The sequence below is a fragment of the Manacus candei genome, unplaced genomic scaffold (assembly GCF_025592945.1).
Source record: "Manacus candei isolate 608988 ecotype Guabito, Panama unplaced genomic scaffold, ASM2559294v1 h1tg000008l, whole genome shotgun sequence".
NCBI classification, from domain to species: domain Eukaryota; kingdom Metazoa; phylum Chordata; class Aves; order Passeriformes; family Pipridae; genus Manacus; species Manacus candei.
Window position 1 is genome coordinate 24,339,824 of NW_026138056.1, and position 26,989 is coordinate 24,366,812.

Genomic DNA, 26,989 nt, shown 5'->3' on the forward strand with positions numbered 1-26,989 from the left:
ACCCAGAGGATGGTTGAGTACTGGTACAAACTCCCCAGGGAAGAGGTCGCAGCACCAAGCCTGACAGAGTTCAAGAACATAGTGTGATTCTTGCGGCTTTCCTGTCCAGGGAAAGGAGTTAGACTCGATGATGCTGGTGGATCCTTTCCAAATAAGCATATTCTATGATTCTGTGATTTGGTGTCCGAAGTCTAAAAACCCCTTAGTAAAATAGATATTTTTCTTAACATGGACAGATATACTTTAGTGTTCCTAACCCTTAGAAATGGATGCAGCAATTTAACTCAATAATTATTTTTTTTTTACTTTTTTGAGATGTGCAAGAAGTAAGGCAAAAAATAAGATGAAATTGCAAATATTTATAAGAAACTGAAAAACAGTCATACTCTAGGAATTTTTCAACAGATGAAGGTTTACTTCTCATGAGTGTCTTTATCTTAAATTACTTTTTCAGGGTGATGACTGAAATAAGTCTGCAGAATCATGTTCTCTATTGTTCAGAAAATATATGCCACTTTTTCCATCTGAAGGTCAGTATATTTAATATGGATGACATCAACTAATCTCCAGCAGAAGTCTGTGATGCACATATATATGTATGTAATCATAGAATGATTTGGATTGGAATGGCCTTAAAGATCATCTAGTTCCAAGCCCCCTGCCATGGACCGAGACACCTTCCACCAGACTGAGTTGCTCAGAGCCCCACCCAACATGGCCTTGAACACTTACAGGGATGGGACATCCACAATTTCTCTGGGCAACCTGTTCCAGTGCCTTACCACCATCACAGTAAAGAATTTCTTCCTAATGTCTAATGTAAATCTACCCTCTTTAATTTTGAATCCATTCCCCCCTGTCCTGTCACTACATGCTTTTGTAAATAGTCTCTCTCCATCTGTATTGTAGGCTTCCTTCAGGTACTGGAGCAATGCAATTAGGTCACCCTGAAACCTTCTCTTTTCCAGACTGAACAATCCCAGGTTTCTTAGCCTTATACGTATGGGCATATCTTAGCTTAATATCTTTTTTTCTGTAACTACAGGATTTTGTTCTTATTTGTTACAAGTAGTAGGGTATTATGACTGAGACATTGCCATGAAGGGGAATGTTGTTGTAATATTATAAATTTGAAGTCAAGAATTACAGTGTAAGAATGAATGTTGCAGCATTCTCACAGTTTGTTGCCAAGAAAAGGATAGGACATTTCCTGTGACAAGTAGTTACATCTGTCTTCTGTGTTTCCGTGTACCCTAGGGATTGCTGAAACTGGCAGATTATTTTTAAATTGCAATTTAGTTTTGAAATTGTGACATTTGTAAATCACATGGCTATTTAGACATGCCTCAAAGAAAAAGTGTGAGTATTAAAGTGAACTGAACAGCTGACATTTTTAATTATTTTCTTTAAATGTTTTCTTCCAAATAAGGAATTTTGAAATTTGCTCTTTGTCTGAAGATGCCCAATTCCCCTGCTGCAGGCTGCTGAAATTGACATTCTTGACAATTTCACAGCTACTATTACCGGGGAAAATGACAAGAATGTCGATTTCACAGAGGAGCTGCTGGGACCGGCAAGATCTGTGGCTCAAGGGCAGCCCTTCTGTGGGTTGTGCAATGACACACCTGGACCACCCAGCTCAGAATGACTCAGAATACAAGCGTGATGTATGTCCAGATCTGCAGTGAGGAGACAGGGTTATAATGGCACGTTGGCTTCAGTGTGCAGCATGCAAATCTGATCTTTGGCTAGAGATAAAGCCTCTTTAAACTGCAGGCTTCCAACTGACTGGTACCAACTAGGCTTTCTCAGGCTTCTGTGATAGCTACAGGTAGGTTCCAGCATCACCATCTTACCAAAATCATTGCTGTTGGGTAGAAAAGCTGGAGTAAATCAGTGCTGGATTGGGTAAAAGTATAGGAAACCTGGTATTTTTTGAATAAAATATGCCTAAACTTAATGATGCAGTACTTTTGAATATAGCTGTAACATGGGCATCTGAACATCAGTCATCCCCTGTTAGTGTGAAGGCAATTATCACTGGAGTATTTTTGGTGACATTCAACTAGGATAGATAGAATCATGAAACATGTTTGAAACACAGATAACACCAAAGTTATCTTTTCATTTGCAGCTCAGAATTGCTTTTCCTAAAAGAAGGAATGAGCATTTGGAATGTTGTTGGTGATCATCAAAGTAGATTTCTGTTTTCAATGCTCCCAGAGCAGTTGTGCAATTCTGAAAAGCTTGTGCTCTTTTCACCTCTAGAGAGGCATTGCTTAACTAACAGTATGGCAAATGTTTCTGTCTGTGGTTTTACATATTTTAACTGGATGGGCTGCGAGCTATTGTCCTTTTGCATGCTCTGTTAAAAAAATGAGCTGAAATTCAGAGAATAAATAGTGCTTGTACCCCCTAGGCATTGTATGGTTTCTTAAAGGCAGTCTGCCCAATATCAAATGAATGGCTCTTGGCTGTGAAATAGATAATGTTTTCTTGGTGTAATCAGGCTGCATGAAAGGAAAAGCTGCCAGGATTTACAAAACCATTTAATACATGGAATGGGAAGGCAAAACCACGTTTCTTTACAGTAGTATTTGCCACAGCATAAAATTTCTGAGAGTTTAAAAGTTACACTTTGACCCTTAGTGATGTAATGTTGCAGTTTCAAGACACCTCTGTATGAAGATTAGTTATGATCATGATGAGCAGTATTCAAGAGCATATAAGCATGTTTGGAGTTACACTGGGAATAGTTAAGTTCCATTTTGTTTCCTTATTAACTTCCTCAATTCAAAACTTTTGTCAACATATATCAGAACCCTTTCATTGCACCCTACCATTCCAAGAATAGTCAAGAAAGTATTTTCTTGTCTGTTACTAGCATTGTTTTTGTGACATGTAAAATAACAGTTTTGTCAGCTGGTATGTAATGTCCCAGTGTTATTAACTCCCACTGAATATCTTGAACAAATATCTTTACTTGAAAAATTGCAGATCCCAGCACTTTTTTATTAACCAAAATCTTGTGTAATAAAAATAGAAAATACACTTTTTTTAAAGTAGATGCTTATTTTCATTAAAAATAAAACCAATTTAACTTATTAGAAAATTTGTTTCAAGGAGTATGATTCACTTCAAAAATACATTCATTTACCTATGCAGTTTGATTAATTTTTAGTAAGCTAGTTACTAGGTTCAGTTTTCAGAAGATATCAGAGAAGTTTCCATATAAATATTTCACAACTTCTGATAAGAAATAAATGGTTGTCAGCTATAACAGAAGCTATTGCTTCTGAGGTTAATGTTGGTCTCAAACACTTAATCATTGCTTTCTCTTTCTCTCAATATTTAATAAACCAGTTATTTTAGCAGGAAAGATTTTTCTCCATTTTTGAAAGGTGGGTGTTTGTAGTAATGTCAAGTTTATTTTTCTCCCTGGAAAGCTATAAGGGGATTCTTGTAGTGGCTAGAGTTGAGTGCAACTGTCTTTTCGGTTTTTTGTGTGTGTGATGGTAATTCTATGAAGGTGTTGGCAAAATATTGGCTAGTAGGTGCTAGTAGGGATAACTTACTTGGGCTTTCATAAAAAACCTGTGTCAAAACCTCTCACAAAAGGATACTAAGGAGATGAAGTAGTCATAAAGTGAAAAATAAAGTGCTGTCATGGATTATAAGCTGCCCATGTGGCAAAATAATAATAATTAAGAATCATGCTTTTTAATCTTTATTATTTAGGCAATCCAGTAGCAGTGAGTACCTTTATTAGAATGCTGTAGTTTAATGGGAGGTAGGTGATAAGTGAAATGATATTTACAGCATTACACTAAAATATCCAAGGGGGTCAAGACTGAAAACAAGTGAAGAATTTTCTAAAAATTAACAAGATGACATTAAATGTCTTTTGGGGTTGAGAAATGTCTGTGAACAGATTAGAAAGAATGGTTTGACCTATGGCTACAATCTTCAGACTCCTGAATTAACATAAATGGTTGTGATGATATGTTTGCAGGCCCATAACAGCTGTGAACATAAAAGGAGCCAGGTACCTTTGACCCATGCCAGTAGGTCAAAATGTAACATTGTCTGCTCTGCATATCCTGTTTGACTTCTTTCTTGTGTCTTTCAGTTGTCCCTGTGAGAATCCAGTGAGTTATCCCAGTTTGGTTTAAAACCTTTCTGTTCTAAGCACCCTCATCTTGGAGCAGATACAGCAGTAGGGAAGGATGTTGGAAAATGTGAGAGGGAAATGACTGGAGAAAGACGGAAGTTCAAGAGTTTTACAGATTAAAAGTTTAGAGAAGGAATGAAAAAGGGCATGCAAAATCGTTAGTGAGGATGAATTGATTCTTGTTTGGCTTCTGACAGACTTGCAGCAGGAGATTGTTGGCTGAAGTTGTTGCCACCCTCAGCCATCTGCCTTATCCTGCACCTTAATAGATACGGAAGCCCTCAAGGCAAAGACATCTGGTCTGCTTGTAAATCAGCTTCTGAATCACTGTTGTTTTCAGCCCAGTGCATTAAGGAAGGCTGTTTCTGCCTAGAAGAGTGGCATTGTCTGTCAGGGGAGGGGAAGATGCTTTTGCCTGGTAGCAACTTCAAGCAGAGTGAGTCTGCTGGAGACCTCATATATTCGATTATTTCAAGGACTGGAGCTTATAAAGTTACTAACGACTGAAATCTGATAAAAAGGGAAATGTTTGTTTAATCCAGTATTTATTTCAGTGGGGGAAATGTTCACAGTAACATAAGTTGCACAACTGTGAGCTTAGTGTGATGTAACCCAGTCACAATAACCCATGCACGCTGCTTTTCATCCTATAAGTTTTCAGCCCCTGGTTTCCGGTGAGACTGGTTTTATGTGGACTTATATGATTCTGTAAGGTGTGCCCATCTCTCTTTGAGTTCTAGTCCTAGTAACTTTTAAATCTGCTAAAAAATTTCAGCTGAATGTGGGAGTTCTCTAATCGATGAAATTTCCTCCAGTTCCCTGAAAATTGGTGTCTGGCTAGAAGACAATCTCATTAGTACCATCCTCAAGCTTCAGCACAGGGTAAAGAGTTACCGTTGCAGATTGATCGCTGTTATGGCTCTGAATCAAACAAACCATCTGCTGACTTGCTGAAGCATTTCTGGACAAGCTGTTTGAATTAATGAAGGGAAGGTTTGGGAAGGTTTGGGAAGGTTTGGGAAGGGAAGGTTTGGGAAGGGAAGGTTTGGGAAGGTTTGGGAAGGTTTGGGAAGGGAAGGGAAGGGAAAGGAAAGGAAAGGAAAGGAAAGGAAAGGAAAGGAAAGGAAAGGAAAGGAAAGGAAAGGAAAGGAAAGGAAAGGAAAGGAAAGGAAAGGAAAGGAAAGGAAAGGAAAGGAAAGGAAAGGAAAGGAAAGGAAAGGAAAGGAAAGGAAAGGAAAGGAAAGGAAAGGAAAGATGGGCAGAATTACTAGAGAGAGGATACTGTAAGAAATATGGAGGGAAACAGCTGATATTAGCTTGAAGGAACTGTTGAGATGCAACACAAATCCAAGATTCATTACATTTGTTGCTTACAGAGTAACTACCTCTACCTTTTTTGTTTGTATTTCTTTCCCTATCAAGCAGAATTTTAATTTTATTGTATGTTGCAAGGTGTGTGCTCTTACTGTTGAACATGATATTAAGTGTAACACTGAATTTAAAAATCAGAAGATAAATATAATTTTAAATTCTGCAAGCAGCAAATAATATGAAAACCAGTAAATAACATGGCAAAATCCAAACTTGTTAAGTTACCTGTTCTTGCTTGAAAACAGAGAATTCAACTTATATTAAAAGACTGTTACTTGACCAGCTGTTCTTTCTATAGTGGATTGCATGTGGAGAGCTTCTGCGTGTGGAAGTGGAGTAGTGGTTGTAATTGCTAAAAGCAAAAAAGAGGATGGAGGAATAATAAACATGGAGAAGAAAGAATAGACTGAAGTAAGAGATAATTTATAACTAAGTACAAAAGGACAAATGTGATTTTTCAGAATGGCAACTCCTCTAATACTTGCAGAACTCAAAATTTTATTTGGAAAGCCTTCATAAAAACTAGAGGAGAGTGAGATTGAAAAAAAAATAAATAAAAACACTACAACACAGCTCTTCACCTACAATTTCAAGTATTCCACTTGTCTGTTTTGTTTGCTGCCTTAAGAAATTAAAGCACAGAACTGTGATCAGGTAAAACTGTAAGTACTGCAGTAAATGCTGTGACTGCCCTGCAAACAAAAGGTAGCTTCAAACAGTCCAAGTGTATATCTATCCATTTTGAGCTGACCAAGAAGCTCATTCACCATTGCTGTGATTCACAGTGTTGCTGTGGCATGCAATACCTTGAGTTTGCAAGTTCAGTGCTAGCTTAGGCAGATCACTGGAGTGACTGCACTGCACCTGCTAACATCAATAGTAGTGCTGCTACCACCCTCTGTTCTTGCATTTTCTTCAGTGATGCAGCATTCATGAAAACGTTGTTCTTTGTGTGTGAATATACTGGCAGTAAGTATTAGTCTTTCTAGGACATTTTGACTATTAATGTATTAATTATGAGGAAAGGGCAAAATGTAGTGAAGGCTATACTGCAAGAGAGTGGAGTGGAAGAATGGTGGAGTGGGAGACTGTGGAGACTGAAAAAAATTTAGGATTTGAGAAATTCAAAACCAGAACAATGATTGAGAAGAGAAATCAGGGGTAATCATCAGTTTATAACATCACAAAATAGGAATGATGGAAAATAAATACAAAATAACCCAAAGGAACATTTCAACTGACAGATGTCATCTGTTGTCATAAATAGCTACCAGATCCTGTGCATAATCAGTGAGGACTAGAAGGGTGAGTGAGAGACAAGTATAGTAAGAATGCCTCCAAATACCAAATCCAAAAAAACAAAAAGTGTGACTGTGGGCAAAGATAAGGCAAGAAAGAGGAAATATATGAGATTTAAATATAAGGATCCAAGTTATCTTTGATATTAAATCATTTGAAGTCCATGGAGTTATGATAAGTATGAATAGACATCAGAAGCTGTTGTATGTAGTTCTGTATTTTGACTGCTTCCCTTATTACACGTTTGATTTTTTTTCCTGCGGTCAGGTGTGTTGGTTTAATCCAAATTATCATTTTTTGAAGCAAATTTATCTTCTAACCTTTATCTTTGGAGTTGTGAAAGTTTTGACAATTTTTGTGTGTTTCTCTGTACTTGTGTAGTACTGCGATGATCTCAAGGTAATGCATACAATATTTTTGCATAAACTAAATCCAAAGTAAGAGGTATTAAAATAACTCCTAAAATTAATTTCTAATATCTACCAAATATTTCCTCAAATTGTAACAATAAACCTACAAGATTTCAGTTTTATATTCCAAGGAAAATAAAAATGGTATTTCAAGATGACTTAGTATCGTTATTTTCTATGAAGACACTTTCTGATGATATCTTCCATTTTAATTTCAATAACAAACCCTGACCTTGTGTAATTTAACTGATTTTATATCATCAGATGCTGAATGGAAAAAAAGATTAGGCTGTGTTTTAAAATCATCTCTTCTGATTGCCTGTTTAAAACAGTCAATGTCTGAGCAAAAGACTTCAAAGAAGGTGTTGAAGAGTGAGCCTGAGCTGAGCCAAAAATCAACCCAGCAAGAAAGCTGGAACCTTCACTGTGGGCCACACAAGCACTACTGTTATTGTAAGGATTGGGCGAGTTAGTCGGCTGACATGGGAGACAAGCAGGTCTGACCCTTCCAGTGGTAGCACAGACTTAGTTTAGCTTAAACTGACTGTGAAACTGCTCCTTGAATTTTTGTGATCTTTGAACAATAAACTGCACAGGGAGCACTCTTAAAAGAGTTAAGTCCTGGCTTCACTGCAGTAAAATATGAGTTTGGCCGCTAATGCATATAAGGACAAGGTTTTGCGGTGAGGGAGTGTGATCCTGGGAAGAGATGTGGTGAGTCACCTTTGGAAGAATATGTAAAAATGAGGATGGAAATGGTTAGCTAAATATTGAGATATTGAGCAGCTGAAAAAGAGATGGAAATTTAAAAGGTTTTGTGTGTGTGTATGTATGTGATGTTAAATGCCTAAAGTTTGTGCATTCCTGGACTAAACAGTTGAGGTTACAATTTACCTTTTTGACAGAAGGAGGAGTTTTGAACACAAAGGTTACATTTATTGGTGTACTGTTTTCTGGGTAATAATGATGTAACCCAAATTTCTTCTCTGTAAAGAAATTATGTATCTTTGAAGTATCCAATAATGAAGAATGAAATAGAAATCAAAAGAATTGTAGTCATTTCACTGTTTTTAATTCTCTCCAGAGAAAGTTTGCAGTCCTGGGAATAATTAAATATAAATATATATGCAAATAACAGGATTTTTAAGTTTCGATTTTTAATCAGATGTAAAGAGAGACAAATCCAATTGTGTCTTCAAAAAGTTTTCTCTCTTTATTTTATTGAAACCAGAAGTTATAAAAAGGTTGTTTCTCTTCAATATGATGAGAATAAAAACTTGAAAAGATGTTGTAAATGGAACTGTAAGAATACAAACCTGTTCTTAATGGCATAGTTCATTATAAAAAAAGTGATAGTCACATATTTGTCCTTTCCAACAAAGGTAAAGAGCATACTTTCTTTTTGTCCAAAACGTTCCTATGTTATTGCAGAGTTTTTAAATATTATTGACTTTAAAATTTTCCTATTTTTGAAACTTTAAATGCTGACACTGAAGTCTGAAAGTAGTGTTGCATATTATCCTTTTTAAGTCTTCCTTCAAGTTTCTGAAGTGTAATTTCAGCTTTAAGATTGTTCAGACAATTAAAGTACTGCTCAGTAGGCTAGAAAAAGTAACATTTGTATTATATGAAATTTGCATTTATTGTTTATAAATCATTGTTAAAATAATTTTTATGGTATATGTGAAATGCAAATGAAGGATAACTAATTTTGTTCTCGTATGTAATCTTTTGCCTAACTCAACTGAAAACATAAAGCTTTGAGGTAGAGAAGATAAGCCATATTTGCCATGTGCGTGTTTTACAGGTTTTATGTAGAAACATTCCTCTTGTTGCAAGTAGGTTTCTGATCACCTGAAGGCAAATCAGCTGTTTTCATCTGCAAAACACAAAGGAGATGGGTGCATGTTCTGCATGTGCCTTACAGAGAACTTGCCATTCACAGTGATAGTACAAAGAAGTAATTGAACATGTATTTCCTTCTTCAGACATTGAACAGTGGACCAAAGTCCTCATTTCTCTCCTACACGTAGAGAATACAGTCATTCCTAATTAATGCTTGCTTCAATGGATTTGTTTCCTCTCGCTCACCTGCATCTTTCTCTAAAATATTACCCTGGCACATCAAAAGCAAATGCTTTTTCTTGACATATGGATTACTCTAATTTTTATTTAGGATACTCAGAAGCTGAGTGACTCATTGTCATTTTTACATATACAAAGGAACTTTATGTACAATTTAATTTCTCTTTCTGACTCTCAGTTACTTAGCGTAACTCTCAGTTACTAAAGGCAAATATGAGTTAATATCTGTGGAGAGACAATTCCTTAGCATGTCTTAGATTTAATTTTTCAATCACTATCATCTAACTGCAGAAGTACTCTAAGCAGTGTTTGGGACAGAGGAGACTTGGCAAGGTGTCTGACAATAGTTTGCAGACCTGTTTCTCCATTTGGCTGTACGTAGAAATGTATCCATGCGGGGATTTTATTAAATGTTTTTCATGCTTACTTGGATGTCCTTAGAGGGAGAGAAAAATATTTTGACATATTTGAATATTTCTGAGAGGAACTAATTTTCCTGACATTTTTCAGGAAATTAGTAGCAACCGGGTTATGATCAGTCACAAACCATTAGGCTGAATTTATCTTTGTGGGATTTCAATGAATATTCACACAATGACCTGATAAAAATAATCTTTTTTTTGGGATTAAATTTGTTCTAAATGTATGTCTAGTGACCAGAGGCAAAATATTGTTAAGATCTCACTGAGCAGTAATTATTTTTTCATCTTTGAATATTAATTTTCTATTTATTTATTTCAAAAACATTGGTGAAAAGACTTGACTGATATATTTGCTTAATGAATCTAAACTCCTCTGTTCAAACTTCCAAATTCTATAAATATTGTAATTACACCACTAATGCCTTAGGAATTCACTTTCTGATGCCCTATTCTTTAGAATTTGTTTGATTATATGGGTTTGGTTTCTTTATATTAGACATAATTTATAATTTGTAAATGAGAAATAGTTTGGCAATAATTCATGTTGTATTGAATCTTCACATAGAAAAAAGTTCCATAAGCAATAGAACATTAATTAGATGGGAGATTTTCACTGGTGTGTTGGGAAGTTATGTTAGCTGCTATGGGTGCTTAGTCTGGGTGCTTAGTGAAGTGGTTATGAGAAGGTCTACAAACTAAGCTGCTCAGGTGATAGGGAATAGTAAAAGTTTTTGACAACTAGGAGAACTTCTTGCTTCAGACTGTTTTGAAGTGCTATCTGAAAAGGAACTTTGATTGTTCATAGATAATTGAAAATGTCATTTGGGAGCTGAAAAAAGTGTTTCTCTGGGTATGCTGAAGCATTATCAGATGTCACAAACTGTTTTGTGTGTTTTGGGACACATAAGGGATGTTAAATTCGGAAGAATGCAGTTTAATTGATATGACATAATTTTATGAATATTCAAATGTATGTCTACATCAGTTTCAGTTCATTTTACATTTGTTCAATAATATTTGTATCTGTGATAAGGGAACTGATAAATTAATAAGTTTTGAAAATTTCTTTGAGCACATTGATCACCTCTCTAAGTTGTGTTATCTTTCAAAATAGTAAGACTTATCAATTCAGTCTACATTCATGTACAAAAAATCTTTATACAGTTGTATCAGAATATCAGAATTAACTTGATTCATGTATGTTGCCATATTTCAGGAATTATAAAACAGATGAGGAAAAGGTGATGAGAAGGTAAGACACTGTGTTGATAACAACATCTTAGCCTGCCTCTCATGTTCAAACTTATATATAAGTTCAGTTATATTAGATTTTATCAACTTGGCATTGCTCAGTTAAATAAGAAAGAAACAAAGGCCATGATTACTTGGCAAATGTAATACTTCTAAAAAAAAATTGAAAATTCTATCTTTAATATAGTAACACATAGTATTAAAGATCACATTTTGGTCATGTATTAGGAATGCTTTTCTGAATGCATACTTGAATATTCTGATATAACCTGCATTTTGAAAAATTTTTGTTCTGTGTCTTTAGAGAAGAAAAATTACACTAAATTTCAAGGTCCTTAAAAGCAGCAATGGTGAGTTGCAGATGGAGTATCATTCCATTAATGTAAAATGATGTCTTGTTTACTTTTATTTCTAATACTTCAATTAGCTTTTTTTTTTTTTTTTTTTACTTCTGGTGCTTTCGTTCCATAGAACATGTCCATGTATTACTTAAATATCTAATGCTTTTACCCCTTAGGGTATGGCTCTGGGAGAAGGGCTGAGCCTAAATGAATATGATAGCTTGCTTTTTTTAAAGAAGGTGGTCCTCCTTGCTACTCTGTTCCTTCACTATATGCTGCTGGTGTTTCCTTTAAATGCTTGTATGATCCCTCAGTGTGCCAGTGCAGCTCACCAAGCCACATGCAGAATAAATAAAATATGCAGCAATAATAAAATGTTTTTCATATGCGCTTATACCAAAGTCAGATAAGAATCAAGCACTGGTATCACTGGGAGTGGTAGGAAGGGGTAGGAGCGCACAAATAAGTGGGACTTTATCGGGAACAAGCTACGTCCTTGTGGGATTTCAGAACTGCATCCTTAGTGACTACTGGTTAGCACCTTGGAGTTCGACCTCATTCATCCACCATTTGAACTCATAGTATTTCAGGGCCAGTGAGCTTTGCTAGTGTGCCTGAAGACTGAAAACCATGAATTACTTGGCCTTTTTGTGTTGACCTAGCTGTCTTCTTGGAGCAATGCTACCTGTTTTCTTTTTGCTTGAAATAGATCTTCTCTGCTGCGTATTATTGAAGATAGTTTCAATTTAGGGTTTTTTTTTTTGTTTTCATTTTCTCTGTTCTACCTGTTGATGTGGTTTGTACTATCACTTTGTCCTTATTTCATTTTTAGGTTTTCTATCAGTCGAACTGCCTGCAATCTAAGAAATTAGTATAGATGGTTCTTTTTGAGAAGGAAAATATACTGAATTAGTAATTTATCTTCTGTGATACCATATAGTCTTTTCTGCTGACTCCATCCAGCATATGATGATTGTGCTTCCTAATGTTTTGTATTTCCTTCACCCTTGTTTTTTTCAAAGTCTTTGGGGAACATTTGCTATCTGATGTTGAATTGACTTTCCATTCTAGGATCTCTGCCTCCCTCTTGGTGGATTGAACTGCTTTGAATGGTTAGCCTGCAATTTTTATACTTTGCAAAGGATGGCATGCAGTGACTGCTAGGGATATGGTTCACATTCTGTTCCACTGCTGTAGACTCCGAAGTTAAACATGTCTCATGATCTGTCTGAGTTTCATAGCTCTCATATTAGGGAGCTAAAACCCAAAAGAGAGAAATTTACAATACTTTAGATAAATTTTCAGTCTGTGGAACCATGGAAAATTGCACTTGAATTCAGTGGAGTCATGATTAACCTTACTATGTCTTAAAAAGCAGAATTTTTGGGTAACATTCTCTGATTTATTTACAAAATGGTTTTATACTTCTGAAATCATGTCTTCCAGAGAAATGTGTGGTTCATATCCAGAAGATAAAGTACTGCTGACTAAAAGCAAATGTATCTCTATGATGTTTAAGATAGTAGGTGTATGCTAACATTACATGAGGTAATGTGCTGTAATCTCTGATTTATTATTTAGGCAATAATCTTGTCCTGCAATATTCAGTGGAAGTGTAGCAACCAAATGTATTATATGTACTAGATTATTCTCCATTTCAGCCAGCTCTCTGTCTTGCATTGCAGCAAACCCAAAAACCTAATTTTCTCTTATTCAAACCAAAAACATGAGCAAACGTAACTCAATAGTGCACTGAACTCACAGGTTATACAAAACAATCTGACAGAATAAACAGCACCTGTATATCCCCAGCTGCTAATGTTTTCCAGTAATCTAAACTTCTCTTCAGTAAAAAAAAAAATAATGGAAAACTGTGTGGTATATTTGAAACTTTATTACTTGACTAATCTATTGGATGTGGGGAATGGTTTTGACATACCATGGCTAGATTATCTGCTTAAACCAACTGGAGAGATAGAATTATATTTAAAAATTTTGTTCTGCCCTCTTTGAAAAGATGTCAGTGGTATGAATTTAATCAATGAGTGAGGAAGAGCATGTACTGTCAGCTGTGATGCCATTGGTATGCTGATGGTATCCAGCTCAGTGTCTGCTTCTCGGAGTGCAGACAGTGCAGTCTTCCAGATGTCCCAGTGTCTGGCCAAAATAGGGATAGTGATACAAAACAGATGGTCTTGTCTCAGGGCAAAGCAGAGTTGATGCAAGCTGATAGAGGGATGGAACTGGAAGAAGTGGCAGAGCTTCAGTTGTTGGATGCCGTGTTGTACTCATCCTTGGTACACAGGTAGAGGTAGCAAGGAGGGCAGTTGTCCCTTTGCAAGTAGGTAGAAGTTTGAAGAGCAGTAGCAAAGATCTACAGTACGATTCCTCTAGCTTTTTGTCTAAGAGTTTTGGTGATTATCATAGAATTATTAATGTGTTACTATCTCAGTCAGGACTTTAATGCACCTAGAGCTCAGCACGGACTTTCACATACAACATATGAAGTATGTGTTGCTAAACGTTCCTGTGCACACAGAGAGCTTAGAGATTTTTTGCTTTCTCCCTGCTTGCCCAAATTGTCCAGTCTGAAATCACTCATATATGAGTCCCTAAATTAACTGGAACTTTTCTAGCACAACTTTTTGGTCTGTAGCCAGGTGTATTTGGGTAGAGTGCTTGACTGAAAAGCAGTTTTTAAAATGGGAGATATTCTAGTTTATCAGTAGAAAATTTAAGCTGTTTAAGCGTCTTGCTTCTTACTTAGTGTGTTTCTCTCTTCATGAAGAAAATTCTCGGAAGGACAAGTAAAGTGTTTGACTATATTTGGAATTCGATCTTTTTAATTAAAAGAAAAAAGAAGTTGGGTATAGAGATATTTGCACTGTAGGAATTCTTGATGTGATATATATTTTTAAAAGTAAACTGTTGGGTGTTTCAGTGTTACTGGAAGTGTTTGGCATAAAATTATTTGTAATTTTTATGCTTTGCCTCAACTTTCATTTTAGTATGAGGCGTATGAATTTCCGCTGGCCTCTTGACAAGCTAGCTAGGGTTAATCCAGCCAAGGGCTAGTAGAGTAAATTGAGTGAATGCAAAGAAATATGAATGTGCCTCTCAGTGCAAAAATTGTTTAATATTCTCTCTGACTGGCTGAAAGTGCACTGTAGTTGCTCTGTGTTTAGTGAAGTATACTGAATTAATGAATTATTATTCATCTTAGATAATTTTTGTAAAACTTCATATGAACAGAATGCAAATTATTGGTTTGACTAAAAATATATATAAATAAGAAAAATGTAAGCAATAATGTAATGTGAAATTCAATATTTAAGATATATGTTGTAAGGAACATCTGTACTATGTTAACCAAATACACTTGAAAAATATTACGCTATCTCCTCTTTGTTAAAAAAGAAAAAACCCACCAAACTGAAGCCTTTTAAATACACATTCTTTTTGAATGCTTTGATATTTTTGCTATGATTGAAAAAAGACTTACTGATTTAAATTCTGTTGTTATGACAAAGCTTTTTTGGTGGTTTTCTTTAAGAATGCAGAATTGGACTGTGGTTTGAATTGCACATTCAAATAAATGTAGTGGTTGCACGAATGAATGACATTGGAATTGGAGCTGATTAGAAATACTGATCAAAATTTGCTTTTAATTCTAAAAGGTGTTTTACTTAAAGCTAAAGTGTAAAAAAAAAAAAGAAAAAACTTGCTGAGGAAAAACATTAAAAGACATTCCTTTAGATGCCTTCTGAAGTCCAGATTTTGAGGTGGTTTTGTGTATTTTCTCATGATCACCTTTTTGAGGTTCTGTATTATTACAATGAAAGTACTGTTGTACAATTATGGCAGTTGCAGTAATGCATTATAGAATGTGATGTAACAAGTGAAATATTCTAAATTTCATTTTATTGGAAATGTAGAAGTAATTAATGTGCTCCAATCAATACTAGGTTTCTATTATTGTAAAAATAAAATTTCTGAATGAATTCTTTAACACTGAGTGAAACCACCTAGTTAATAGCTTAGATTGGTGAGTTTGAAACCGCCACTGATATGAAGCAACAATACTTATATAGTCAGTTATTGTTGCTGAACTAGTCGATAAGCAGTAGTTATTTGGCGATTTTAGATCATTTGTCCTACGATTACCAGTAGGGAATGATAAGAGGACATGATGCCAGTTCTTTCCAACTGTGGTTATGAACTTTCTCATTTAAATAAAATGAGACTGTAATGTTGCATTCAGTCAGTAGTTTGTCTGATTTGGAGCAAAGCTCCGAAGCCCCTGCACTGCATCTTAGAGATGCTCTCATCCCCTAAGTCAGTGTTTCATCAGTCTTACTTGCTAGTTATTTGTTTTCAGTCATAAACAATTATCACACCTAGTGGGAAAAGGGAGAATAAACAGGAGCGCTGTGGGCTTAGTGTAGTTTTCTAAGATACTGAAGTGTGCTCTAATGAAACTAGAACATCTTCATCAGAAAAGACCTCCTATGTTAATTCCAGTCCCAGCTTAAAAGAGGAAGAAGGAGAAACTGGAGGAAGATTCCTCTGACTCTTATTCCTCTCATGCTGATTAAAAGTGAGAACTCTAATCAGGGATTCATGTTTCAGGGTCTGCAAACAGTGATGCTTTCCCTACTCCTATGTTGGTTTTGTGGGTTTTAGACTGTGGAGTGGGATTATCCTCTGACAAATGATACAGGTAAAGGTGGACATGCAAACTCAGGTACTTAGTAGCATCATATTTCAATTGGTTTTGCGTGACTCCATCAGTGAAAGCATATTTAGGGAATTTATTGTCAACTTGAGATGCTTCTCAAGTTAAATGGCTTCCAAACACTGTGCTCAGAAATCTAAAATACCTCTAAGGAGTGAAAGTCTCTGGATTTACTTAGAGTGATATTTGTATCAAAAATCTATGGCATAGGTCTAAACTGGTCCAAAGTCTGGTATTTGAAGATGTTAATAGGAAGACATATTAGAACATGTACCAGAACATGTAGCTTCCTGCAGAAGCTAGCTCCAGTTTTGCATCTGTTGAAGCAAATATTTGAAGTATCCTTTTCAGGAGTGGAGCATCAGGTATTCTAGGCTAATGGTTCTTCCTTGTCTGGAAGCCTAATTCCTGCTTGTCTCAACATTTCTTTTGTAATTAATGTGGGGGTTTTTATTGGACTCTCTTGATATTGGCAATATAATTTATCTAAACCAGAAAGGATTGGTTAATATGTTAAGACGCATAAAAGTATGACATATAAAGCAGCTGAGATTCCTGGAACACAAGCAGAACTGCTATGAGCAGTAGGGTTTGTTGACTTGATTTTTTGGGGTTGAATCTATGTTTGTTTGGTTTGTAATTGGTTGGTTGGTTGGTTGGTGGTTTTTTGTTTGTTTTTGGTTTGTGGGTTTTTTTCTTTTTAATGAGAGTAGTAGAGCATATTAAGAGTCTGTGTGTCAGTCAACAGGCCTTTACAAATCAATGTTATGTACACAGAGTATGGCAATGTCTACCATGATGTAAGAACACTACCTCGAGAAATTCATTGCTTCAAAGGAGGAGGCATTATTTTCCTGATGCATCAGAATTACCTGGTGACCTGCAAGAACACAAGTCAGAATTCATTATCTGAATTTTTGTTCTTACATGAAAACATCTAGTACTTTTCTTAGTGTTAGACAGAACAGACAAACTGGGTTGTCATAGACTTTTCCAGCTTTGCACCTTATGCATCTTGAAGTACTCCTGGGAAATTACTACGTTTTATAAAGGAGGAAGGGGAAAAGTGACTGGATCATAGAAGAAAATGTAACACATGACCTAATTATGTGAGCCTTCTATACAACTAAACTTTCATTGTGTTTTATAGGAGTTTTGCATAAGAAAAGCTGTATCCTTAAAGTGAATGGTGTGTGAGTCTTGTAAATGTTTGTAAGATGTTTCCACAGCCTGTCATCCCAAGACATTAAGCAATCTTACATTGTTTCTAGAATACTTGGTGCTAGTGCCCCTTTCCCTCCCCCTCTCCCTTCCTTCCCGGATAGAAAGGAAGTAAATAATTGTGAACAACATTCTATTTTAAAAACATTACCTTGTTACTGAGCTACATTCTTGTTTAGTTGAAATAAAATTCTTAATGACACTTGTCTATAAAAAACCACAAAGAATTCAGTGTAGTGCAGCGTTATTATTGATATAGAAAACATCTGTTTCTGTGCTATGCTATATTATACTTGTGATCTTTATCTCACTTTAAAGTATTTTTGTCTATTGTTGTTATGGCAATGCATGAAGATTGCAACTGTGTGAATTTATTTTGGAGAATTGCTGATTTGAGAAAAATGTAAGTTTTTTTTCATTTGGTTTATAGGTAGGGGTTTTTTAACCATAGAAACTGCTATAGGACCAAAGCTGAGTCTTCACATTCCCTATTCATTTAGAGAATAGCAGAGAATAAACATTAAATCAAAGAAATACAGTGCACAGTCATGCATTAAAATAACAAACTTTTATTAGCACAAGTGAGATTGTTTCATTTATGTGAACTTCCAGCCTATTTCTGTATGAAGATAGGTAATAATTTTCTAAGGATTTGAGAAGTTTCACAGTATTCTTGTCTTTCATGACATAAGCAGTCATCAGCTTGGCTTTTCTTTCTCTCTTTTCTCAGTGAATTACCTCACTGCTGCTCAATAAAATCACTGAACCACTCAGCTGTATCCTCACTAGTTGGTCTAGCAGAGAATACAAAGAAAGAGAAAAGATTCAGTGTCCAGAACCTGTAACTGAATTGACTTTTCAAAGAAACCCTTTTTTTTGCTAAGACTGGTTCTTTTCGATGTTACATGGAAACATCTGAACCTTCGGAAACCTTTTTTTTTTAATTCTTAGAATGCATTATTGCACTCATTGCTTGTATTTATTTTAATAACATTCTTATTTATGTTCAAATATTGTTCTACAAAGCACACATGAACTATTGAACAACACATACACACAGAGTTTAGTACTAAAGTTATTGTATGGTTTATTGGTTTTGTTATTAATTTTTGGGTTTGTTTTGGTTTTTTTTAATTAAGGGCCATTTAATTAATGTGGTCAATCAGGAAGATTGCCAGATGGCATATAAACTTGCTTACCATTCAAAAATCCCCATCCAAATTTGTGGGTATTGCAAACCAGGCAGCTTCTCAAAGCCCAGTCGCTTTAGTGAGAAGAAAGTGGAATATCTGCACTCTAAATTTGAGGCATTGAGAAGAAACTGAAATCATTCAATACTGATGTGGAAGTGCAGTAATCCAAGTTAAATCAAATGCTACAGTTATTCTTTGGATTTGGTAGATGAGGTTATACCTCTCTGTCTAGTTGTAATACTAGCAGCTTTTTGCCAATTTGACAAATTCCATCCAATGCTGAATTAGATCAATGAAAATTCTTTGAGAAAAATTATCAATTGTATATGATGTACCTTTTTGATATTTTAAATCTGCATTTTTGTATGCAAATACTGCTATTTGTCTAACAGCATGTGACAATAAATCAATACTGCATACTATTCTGCCTACTTGCCTGTTAGCTACAACTATAGGCAACTCTTGAATCCACATTTCTTGCACAAAGTTTCTCAACAGAAAAATGCTGGTAGTTGACTAAAAATGAAAAAAGGTATGGTTCTGATATACAAATTCAAATGTAAAAGGAATGATGGAGGGCAGCCTATATCCTTGCTCTGTTGAAACAGTCGTCAGAAAGCCAAAAGTTAATCAAGCAGAGAACAGTTGAAAACCTCATTTAAAGAAATCACATCTGTTTAGGGGGAGAAAAACCTGAGGCATATGCTTCAGTTTCTTTTAAACTGTAATCCATACAGTGGTTTACATATGTTAAGAAATATGGAACTTTTAGCACCTGTTTAAAGCACAATTAAACTGTATTTATTTTAATACATAATGTGTTCCAAATATGTAATACCTTTTCTGAAATGACTCATAGATGATTGATTTTGTAGCTCTTTATCATATAACCTTCCAGGTCCTTTGAATTAGTTTGTGTATTAACCATATATGAAATTTAAAGGAAAAGCTGTTGAAACAGTGCAAAATGATGCCAGGAACTTCATTGCAGTGGTCAATTTATATCAAGGCAACAAATTACCTAGAGGAGGGAGAGGGGAGTGGAAAGACAGTTTTCTTAAGCAGTAAAATAAAACATTACAGAGAAGAAAATGTAGTTCAAGGACTTTAGTCACAAAACTTTAATTTACGTTTAACCTAGCTGTTCTTGAATGTTGCTTATTAAAATAGATGTCTCCCTAGAGTGTTGTTTAACATGGCAGAGTCCCGACAATCTGACCATACTGCCCTGAGTTCAAAGCACAGTGGTAAGAGTAGCTTTAGGAGCTACATAGGACAACCAAAAATATTTCAGGTGAAGATTCGGGGGGTTGTATCTCATTCTTTTGTGTATGAAAAGGAGCTTGGTACTCCACTGTGTGTCTATAATGATTACTTGTATATTTTAAATTCTAAGTGAATGGTGCCTCTTCTGATTTTAAATTCTCTATTACTTTTACGTATCTGATGTTGGTATTTAAAATCTACCTTTTTGTATTTTCTGCTTCACTCAGATCCATTAACATCGGGTTTCTTTTGTAAAATGAAATATATGAAAATACATGTGTATGCATACATTATCTGAAAGACATTTTAATTAGATGGTCACATACTGTATACTCTAAGCCACATGCATCAGTCAGTACATGGTCATTTAATAGCAACTAGTCAGTGTTTTGCTTGATTACCCTTCAGCTAGACCCTAATCAAGTTATAAACAACTGAAAATTGGGCTTTACGAATACATTAGAAATAGAGAACTTGCCTATTTTGTGTTAGCAAAAGAGATACAGATTATCATTTACTGTCTAACTGACCTACACTATTTCGGTGTCATCTTGGGAAAAAAATTCTCTGAGAACCTCAGCTCTCTTCCTGCAAAATGGGAATGATTTTACAGTAGAAAAAATCCAGTTATTATTATGAGTTGCCAATATTACAGCGATATGGGGGATTTAAGTATGAACATTTTGATCTCTTTCAATGTGTGTCCATTTCACATTTTCTGGGTCTAGCAGAGCACTTTTATTTTAAGAATGTTTTTTCATTGCTAAGTGAATAGTTGATGAAAAAACAACAGAGGAGGAGCATACACTCAAAAAAATATTTTTGTCTTCAATATGTCCTTTGTCAAATGGAGCTATTTGACAGCATCTCTTCATGACAGACTTTTTAGAAATGAATCAGACAAATAAAGACTGAAAAAAATATGCAGCACTGTTTGAAGTGAATATAATACTGAATATTTTTCAGGGAACTCCTTGTAACAGGGTGATAATATAAAAAATACTCTCAAATGTCATTTCCTATTAATATGCAAGTAATTGTGTGTATTTTCTTCCTGACTTTTTAGCAGTTCCATTTTTTAGTGATTTTACGGGTGAAGCTCCTTTATTTAAGCTACAAAATTTAATCATGTGTTCATCCCATTGTTCTGTCTTGTTGCAGAGGATCTTGATGATCTCAGAATGGAAGGAGTAACAAGTGTGATGTCTTCTGGGAACAAATTCAATCAGACTCGAAGTGCTCATATGGCTGAGCCTCAAGCAAAGGTCACATTGAATATCTGTGCAAGATGTGCCAGGTAAAAAGCAAAAAAAACCCCAGATCATGCTAGCCAATACCTTCTTTTCCCCAGATTTTTGGCTATGTGTTGTGCTTATGGGCCAGGTTGTGAGAAAATTCTCTTCTATCAATTTATAGAAACGGCAAAAAAACTTTCGCAGGACAAGGAAACTTACAGAAAAGGATCCTTTATTTGCAGCGCTGGGTGCAGTCCCAAGCCGCCCGCCTGGAAAAAGCACACCCCTCCCAGAGCCCGTGTCTTTTTTATACTCTTCAGCTACCCAATATCTTGAATATTCAGAAAGGGTACTTTTCAAACCGGCGGGTGGGTGTCACCCTCCCACCTGATTGGTTCCTCACTTGATTGGTCCCACCTGATTGGATCAGGGCATACCCCCTGTACAGCTTGATTGATTGGTGACGTACCCCTCTGTACATGTACAGGGGGACCCCCCTGTACAAAAAGACACGTGGTCGATGTAAATTTCCATCTATATATTGTATCCTACCTCGGCCGCAATATTCCCTTGGTGTACAGCCCTGACGGGGCCTTTCACCTTACAATCTTCGCGAGACGCCTGAAATAAAATTAAATGGGAGGTAAGAAGGAAGTCCCAACACCCCGTTTCCCACTTACATAACTTTACTTATAATAAAACCAGATTATTTTATTTCTCATAAGGTGATGACCTCTCCTGTGCTAAAGAAAAAATAATTGCTTAGCTACTGACTACACTATGACCTCTGGCATTTGAATTGTGTAACTTATGTTTATGCTTGATATGTCACATCAACAATGAATCAAAGAACATAGTTAGTCTTAGGCCTTACTTCACAGCTTGAAACCATTTTAAGCCTTTCTGTCTCTGAATTTCATTAGTTATTTGAGCTTCTGTGGTTTTTCAGTGGATGAATCAGGGAATTTAAAGGTTCAAATCCAATTTGAAAAGCACCTGTATAAATGGAGATTTAGTTGCACAGGTGCAGTCCAGGATTTCAAATAGTTGCTTCTTAGCACTTTATAATCTCATCCTGTTTCACCTCTGAGAAATAATTTAATCAAGTTGAACCCCTTTTGGTTTTGACAGCTGGAAATAATTCTTGTATTTACAGTATGAAGGCCAAATAAACAGGTTGGTATTCCTGTAGACTAGTCAACTTGAGAATGCAACACTAACAGAAACCCCTTAAATTTCCTGGATGAATTCTTCTATGTAGACAAAAGCTCATTTGGAGAAAGGATTTAAGCCTGTTTAAATGACAAAACTAGCCTTCTCACCCTTCTGTTAATGGTTCAGATTAGCAAGAACAATACAGAGGCATGCCAATTTTATCTGCCAGCCTTTGCCAATGGCTGCTCTATTGTGTAGTTTGAGAGGGGATTAGCTGCTTGTAAATAAAAAGCAACCTGTGGTGAAATTAAGTCAAAAGTTTGGCCATATGCCACCCTACGTTTCTACTTTTTTTCCCATTTTGCTCGTAAATTACTAGTTTTATAAAGCACTTATGCAGGCAGAGGAGCTTCAAAACATTTTCTGAGACTCTGGAAGCGTTAACTACAGGCATAATGAATCACCCATGAAATAGCATCTCTTTAGCAGGTTTGTAGAGCCTCAGGGAACTTCAGCTCACAGTACTGTCAGAGTACTGGATGGCCTTGCAATTCTAGAGAGTTTTGCTGTCAGCAGCAGCGTGGCCTTATGCTTTAAGGAAAGAGCAAACGTGCTAGTCATGGGATTCTTCCCAATTCACCACAAACAAATTGCTTATGTTGTAAAACGTCTTCAAACAACTAACTACATGAAAGTGTGGCACTTGTTTTTTTTACCTGGCATCCATTGTCCAGGTATTAACAAGTAGAAAGGTAAGGAATACAGAAATGTGAAGTTTTCTACATGGTCTTTCTGAACTTACAATAACATATGGATTACTATGAAGGTTAATTAAATTTTCAATTCCCTAAAGTAGCCACTAACAGCAGGTGCCAAGATTCTATATGTTCTCTCAATCCTGCACATCAGGGAGCAAACCGCTCAGATCTTGAGCCAAACCCAGCAACCTTGGCTATTGCTATTGTCCTTTAAATGCCTGTACTGTATGACTGCCATCTAAAATATGAGCTGTGAGAGAATGATCTCATAAAATCCCTTTTGCCACCTCACTTATATGAGAGAATGCAAAACAGTGCTTTATTTTGCCTATACACCTTCATTTTATTCCCTTCTATAACGTCTCATCAGGAGCAAGGGAAGTCAAAAGAGAGAAATGGGTGTTGCTGTCGTATTCACTAGTGAGGAAAGTAGCATTAATTCTTCGGGATGGTAACGTTAGTCTATCTATTCTTTGGAGCATTCCTTCCTTCTTTCTGAGTCTTAAGACACCTTTCCTCTCTTACTTCAAGACAGAGTACAGTTAGCTCTCTCTCTGGTACCTTCACAGGGGTTTTGTCCAGAGCCTTCTTGCAGCTGAAGTAGTGGGTACAGAGAGTTGCATGAAGCAAATGGTTTCAAGGATATGAAGACAGAGTTTTTTTCCTATTTGGTTTCAAGAGCAATTAGATTTGGTTTTGAGAACAATTAGATTTTCTGTTACTCAGTGATACAGCCATTCAAAATACCGTGCTATAAAATTACAATCTAAGTATTTTAGTCATCTCTCTGGAAGTTTCTCAGCATTGGCATTTATTTCCATTGTAGTGACAAAGCCTAGTATTTAATGAAAGGTCAAAATATTAATGTTATTAGTGTATTTATTTGTTTTAGAAATTATATTTTTATACTTTCATATTCTGTTTTATAAACACTCTTGTGTGCTGTACAGTGTGTATATTAGTACTATGAGATTTGATTGTAGGTCTGTTTGAATATAATTGAAAATTAAGTCAATATATGTTGTTATGCATATTTTTTGTTACAATTAAACAGGTGTCTTTCTTAATTTTACACATTTTCCAGTTATACAAAGTGATTTCAAATGAATGGAGCTATTAATGGCAGTGGGTGTTCTGTAGATAATAGGGTTTGTCAAATCAGATTACCAGATTAGATTTGCTGAAGGTATTTTAGCTGTCTTTGGGAGAAATATGACTTTTTACCTGAAATCTAATTGGCAAAGTTCCAGGTGTTGGAATATGTGCTTCTTGGCTCAGACAAAAAGTTTAATTTTACACTTGCATTTGCATAATCTGTTTCTTTCACCTTGCTGTATTTTTTTAAATGCTTTACTCTGATTAGTCTTCAGTCAATTTACCTCCTATGACACCTTCATCAGAAGTTTCCTCGCTTCTTTGGCTATGTTGGAGCTTTTCTGAGAGAGATTTATTTAAGCAATTGAAGGAGTTCTTCAGTACTAGCTTTAATTAATTTGGCTTAATATTTTGTATCTCACTTTGAAAGGAGAAATGTCTTATTGAAGTTTCACACTACTTCTTCATTAAAATAGTGTGTAAGTTTTAGACTCTTCTGCTACTAGGATTACATTTTCTTGCCGTAGATCATTAGAACTTCTTAATTTGAAAATTAGAGTGAACAGGTCTATGACTATGTATAGGCTGCCTTAGCCTGAGAGGAGTGCTGGTTTCATTCTGAAACCACCTGCAGTATGGTACAGTGCAGCTATATGTGTCATATTTTTTGTGGCTTCTATAGCTTCCTACAGTGAGAGCACTGTGAGTTGTGAGAAGAATGCACTGAACCAACTGTTTACCCCATACTGAGATATTTTTGGTCAGATTTCATTTAGCTCCAGTTTAGCTTCTTCTCTTTGTACCACTCAAATATGTGAGAAAATCAGGACCCAGATTCTAGAATGTAATAATAGGAGGACAATACTAGCAGCTTCTGGTTCCCTCTTTCTCTGTCAAAACAACCTTATTCCTTTGCTAGTAACTGGCATTTAGTTCAAGCTGGTACTAAATGTCCTGTGTAGCTGGTTTTCTCTGGCTGTCACTAGGCTGTTAGTCTGCACAGTAATAGTTTTTCCCTTGGAATTCCCATATTCTATTTCTGAAGAAGTGTTTAACACAGTATCAGAGGGTCATCTTAAAAAAAAAGAATGCCAAATGGAAGTGACTATAATTAGAGATAAAAATCTACTTTGGTACAATGCAAATTAAATCCAGTTTATATTGTGGGGGAAACCTGTAGTGGTATTGAGGCACTGCATTTGGGAAAACATTCTCCCTTGCCTTAAGTCTCTTAGACTTGTTCACGAATTATAAGAAATGAGACTGGAGATAATTAGAAGTAAAATAAACCCCCCAAACTTGTAATTATTATTTTTTTTTTAGAAACTGGTATATAACCTTCAGTGCTGATAATTTCACCAATCATCTTCAAATAATAAATAGATAGATAGTTGTGACTGATCAAGTCAGTAATTTTAAAAAAAGGTGCAGTTCTCCATCCAGACATCCAGGAGATAAAGATAGAGGATTCTTTCAAGCTATCACACCAAATTGGCTTTTACAGCTTGTGATTTAAAAAACTAAAAAAAATCCCCCCCAAAACAACCAACCAAAAAAAAAATCCAACCCCACAAAAAAACCAAACCAAACCAAGCAAAAAACCTAAACTACAAACAGAGAGAAGGAGAAATAAAAGGAGGGGTTAATTCTGCTGGAGTATAAATTGGTTTGTAGTCTGGCATATAGCTGTAAGAAACAGAGAGCTTACTGTTTTCTGTATAGATGTTTCACACACGATGAGCGAAATGCAGATGGATAACAGCTTTAAGAGGTTTTTCAAATGGGGAAGTAGCTACAGAACAATGTTATTCCCATAGCTGTTCTTGGACTACAGGGCAAGTTAAGCAGCATATTAAGTCATCTAAATAAAGGGGTGACATCATTCACAAGGTGGAACAAAGCAAGGTTTATAGATACAGAAAAAAGACTACTAAAGAAACTCCCTGGAAAGTTTGTGTCTTTCTATTTAGTTGGAAAATTAGCCAAGACACTTTTAGTACAACTGATCTGGATTTAGATTATTTGAGGAAAATTATTATAATTGTAATTCCTTCATCAAAGAGCACAACTGGTTTGACTGACTTACAGAGTAGACTGACTCATTATAACATGTTTTTGTGAATCCCTTCTCACATACAGGCAAAACAAATTAATTTCAGGTTTGGCTGATGAATCAGAAGACACAATCACAGATTAGCAAAACTCATAGAGATTTAAATGACAGTTTGTAAAAGCAAAATGACACTTCCATATTTTCTCTTATGTATTTTGACTTGCACTTGAGTGATTTGCAAGAATTTAATTGACCATAAGGTAAAAGATAATATTAATGTACTATTGAATGAATTATAGAGGTTTTTCTTTTCTTCTTTTTTTTTAAGGACCACCCATTAGCCTTGTATGCCCACTGCCATGCTCAAAAGTTAAATCTTGTTCTTGTGGAGTCTTGCCAATGCATTCCTGAAAGTAAGAAGCTTTTTGTTTTTAATAGCGCAAGGGCTGCATTCATTCTTTTTAACATCAATAGAATACAAAAAAGGGGTTGCATGTGATTAAAAAAGAAATGGGATTATAGAAAACATACTGTGCCACAAGCTTGAAGGCTTCTGAACAAGAATGTTGGGAAGGAGCGCTAGTCGCATACAAATGTAGGTTTGAGATGCAATGTTTTAGTTAATAATGTAAGATTAGCTAGAGCAAAAGCACAATGAAGTAAGGAACTAGAGGAATCAAATATATAGGTATAAACAAACAGAATGCACCTGTACATTAAAAAGTAAAAGTGGTTTTTCTTCCTGTCACCTCTGGGATGTGGAGTACAGTTCAAGTGTAGCAACTGGTATGCTTGAGCTGTTGCTGTAGAATAAATGAGATGCTCCATGCATGCTACCATTACAGATGTTTTTGGAAAACTTAGTTTGGAAAAAGTACTCAAAAATTCTCATGTCAGTTTGCCTTGCTCATGAAATCTTCATTGTTAC

General features: G+C 35.6%; 1 protein-coding gene and 1 long non-coding RNA gene across 7 annotated transcripts in view; one reads left to right on the forward strand and one right to left on the reverse strand.

The window, feature by feature from the left end:
* LOC127461570 (uncharacterized) overlaps positions 1-26,989 on the reverse strand; it is a 364,419-nt gene that overhangs the window by 112,581 nt on the left and 224,849 nt on the right. The gene's annotated exons all lie outside the window — the stretch shown is intronic.
* The window catches only part of CUNH8orf34 (chromosome unknown C8orf34 homolog), a 148,603-nt gene that overhangs the window by 73,477 nt on the left and 48,137 nt on the right, over positions 1-26,989 (forward strand). For all 6 annotated transcript variants that reach the window (XM_051768801.1, XM_051768811.1, XM_051768792.1 and 3 more), the window contains one exon: positions 20,927-21,062. In XM_051768801.1, coding sequence (XP_051624761.1) covers positions 20,927-21,062 — 136 coding nt within the window. The remainder of the gene's footprint in view (positions 1-20,926; positions 21,063-26,989) is intronic.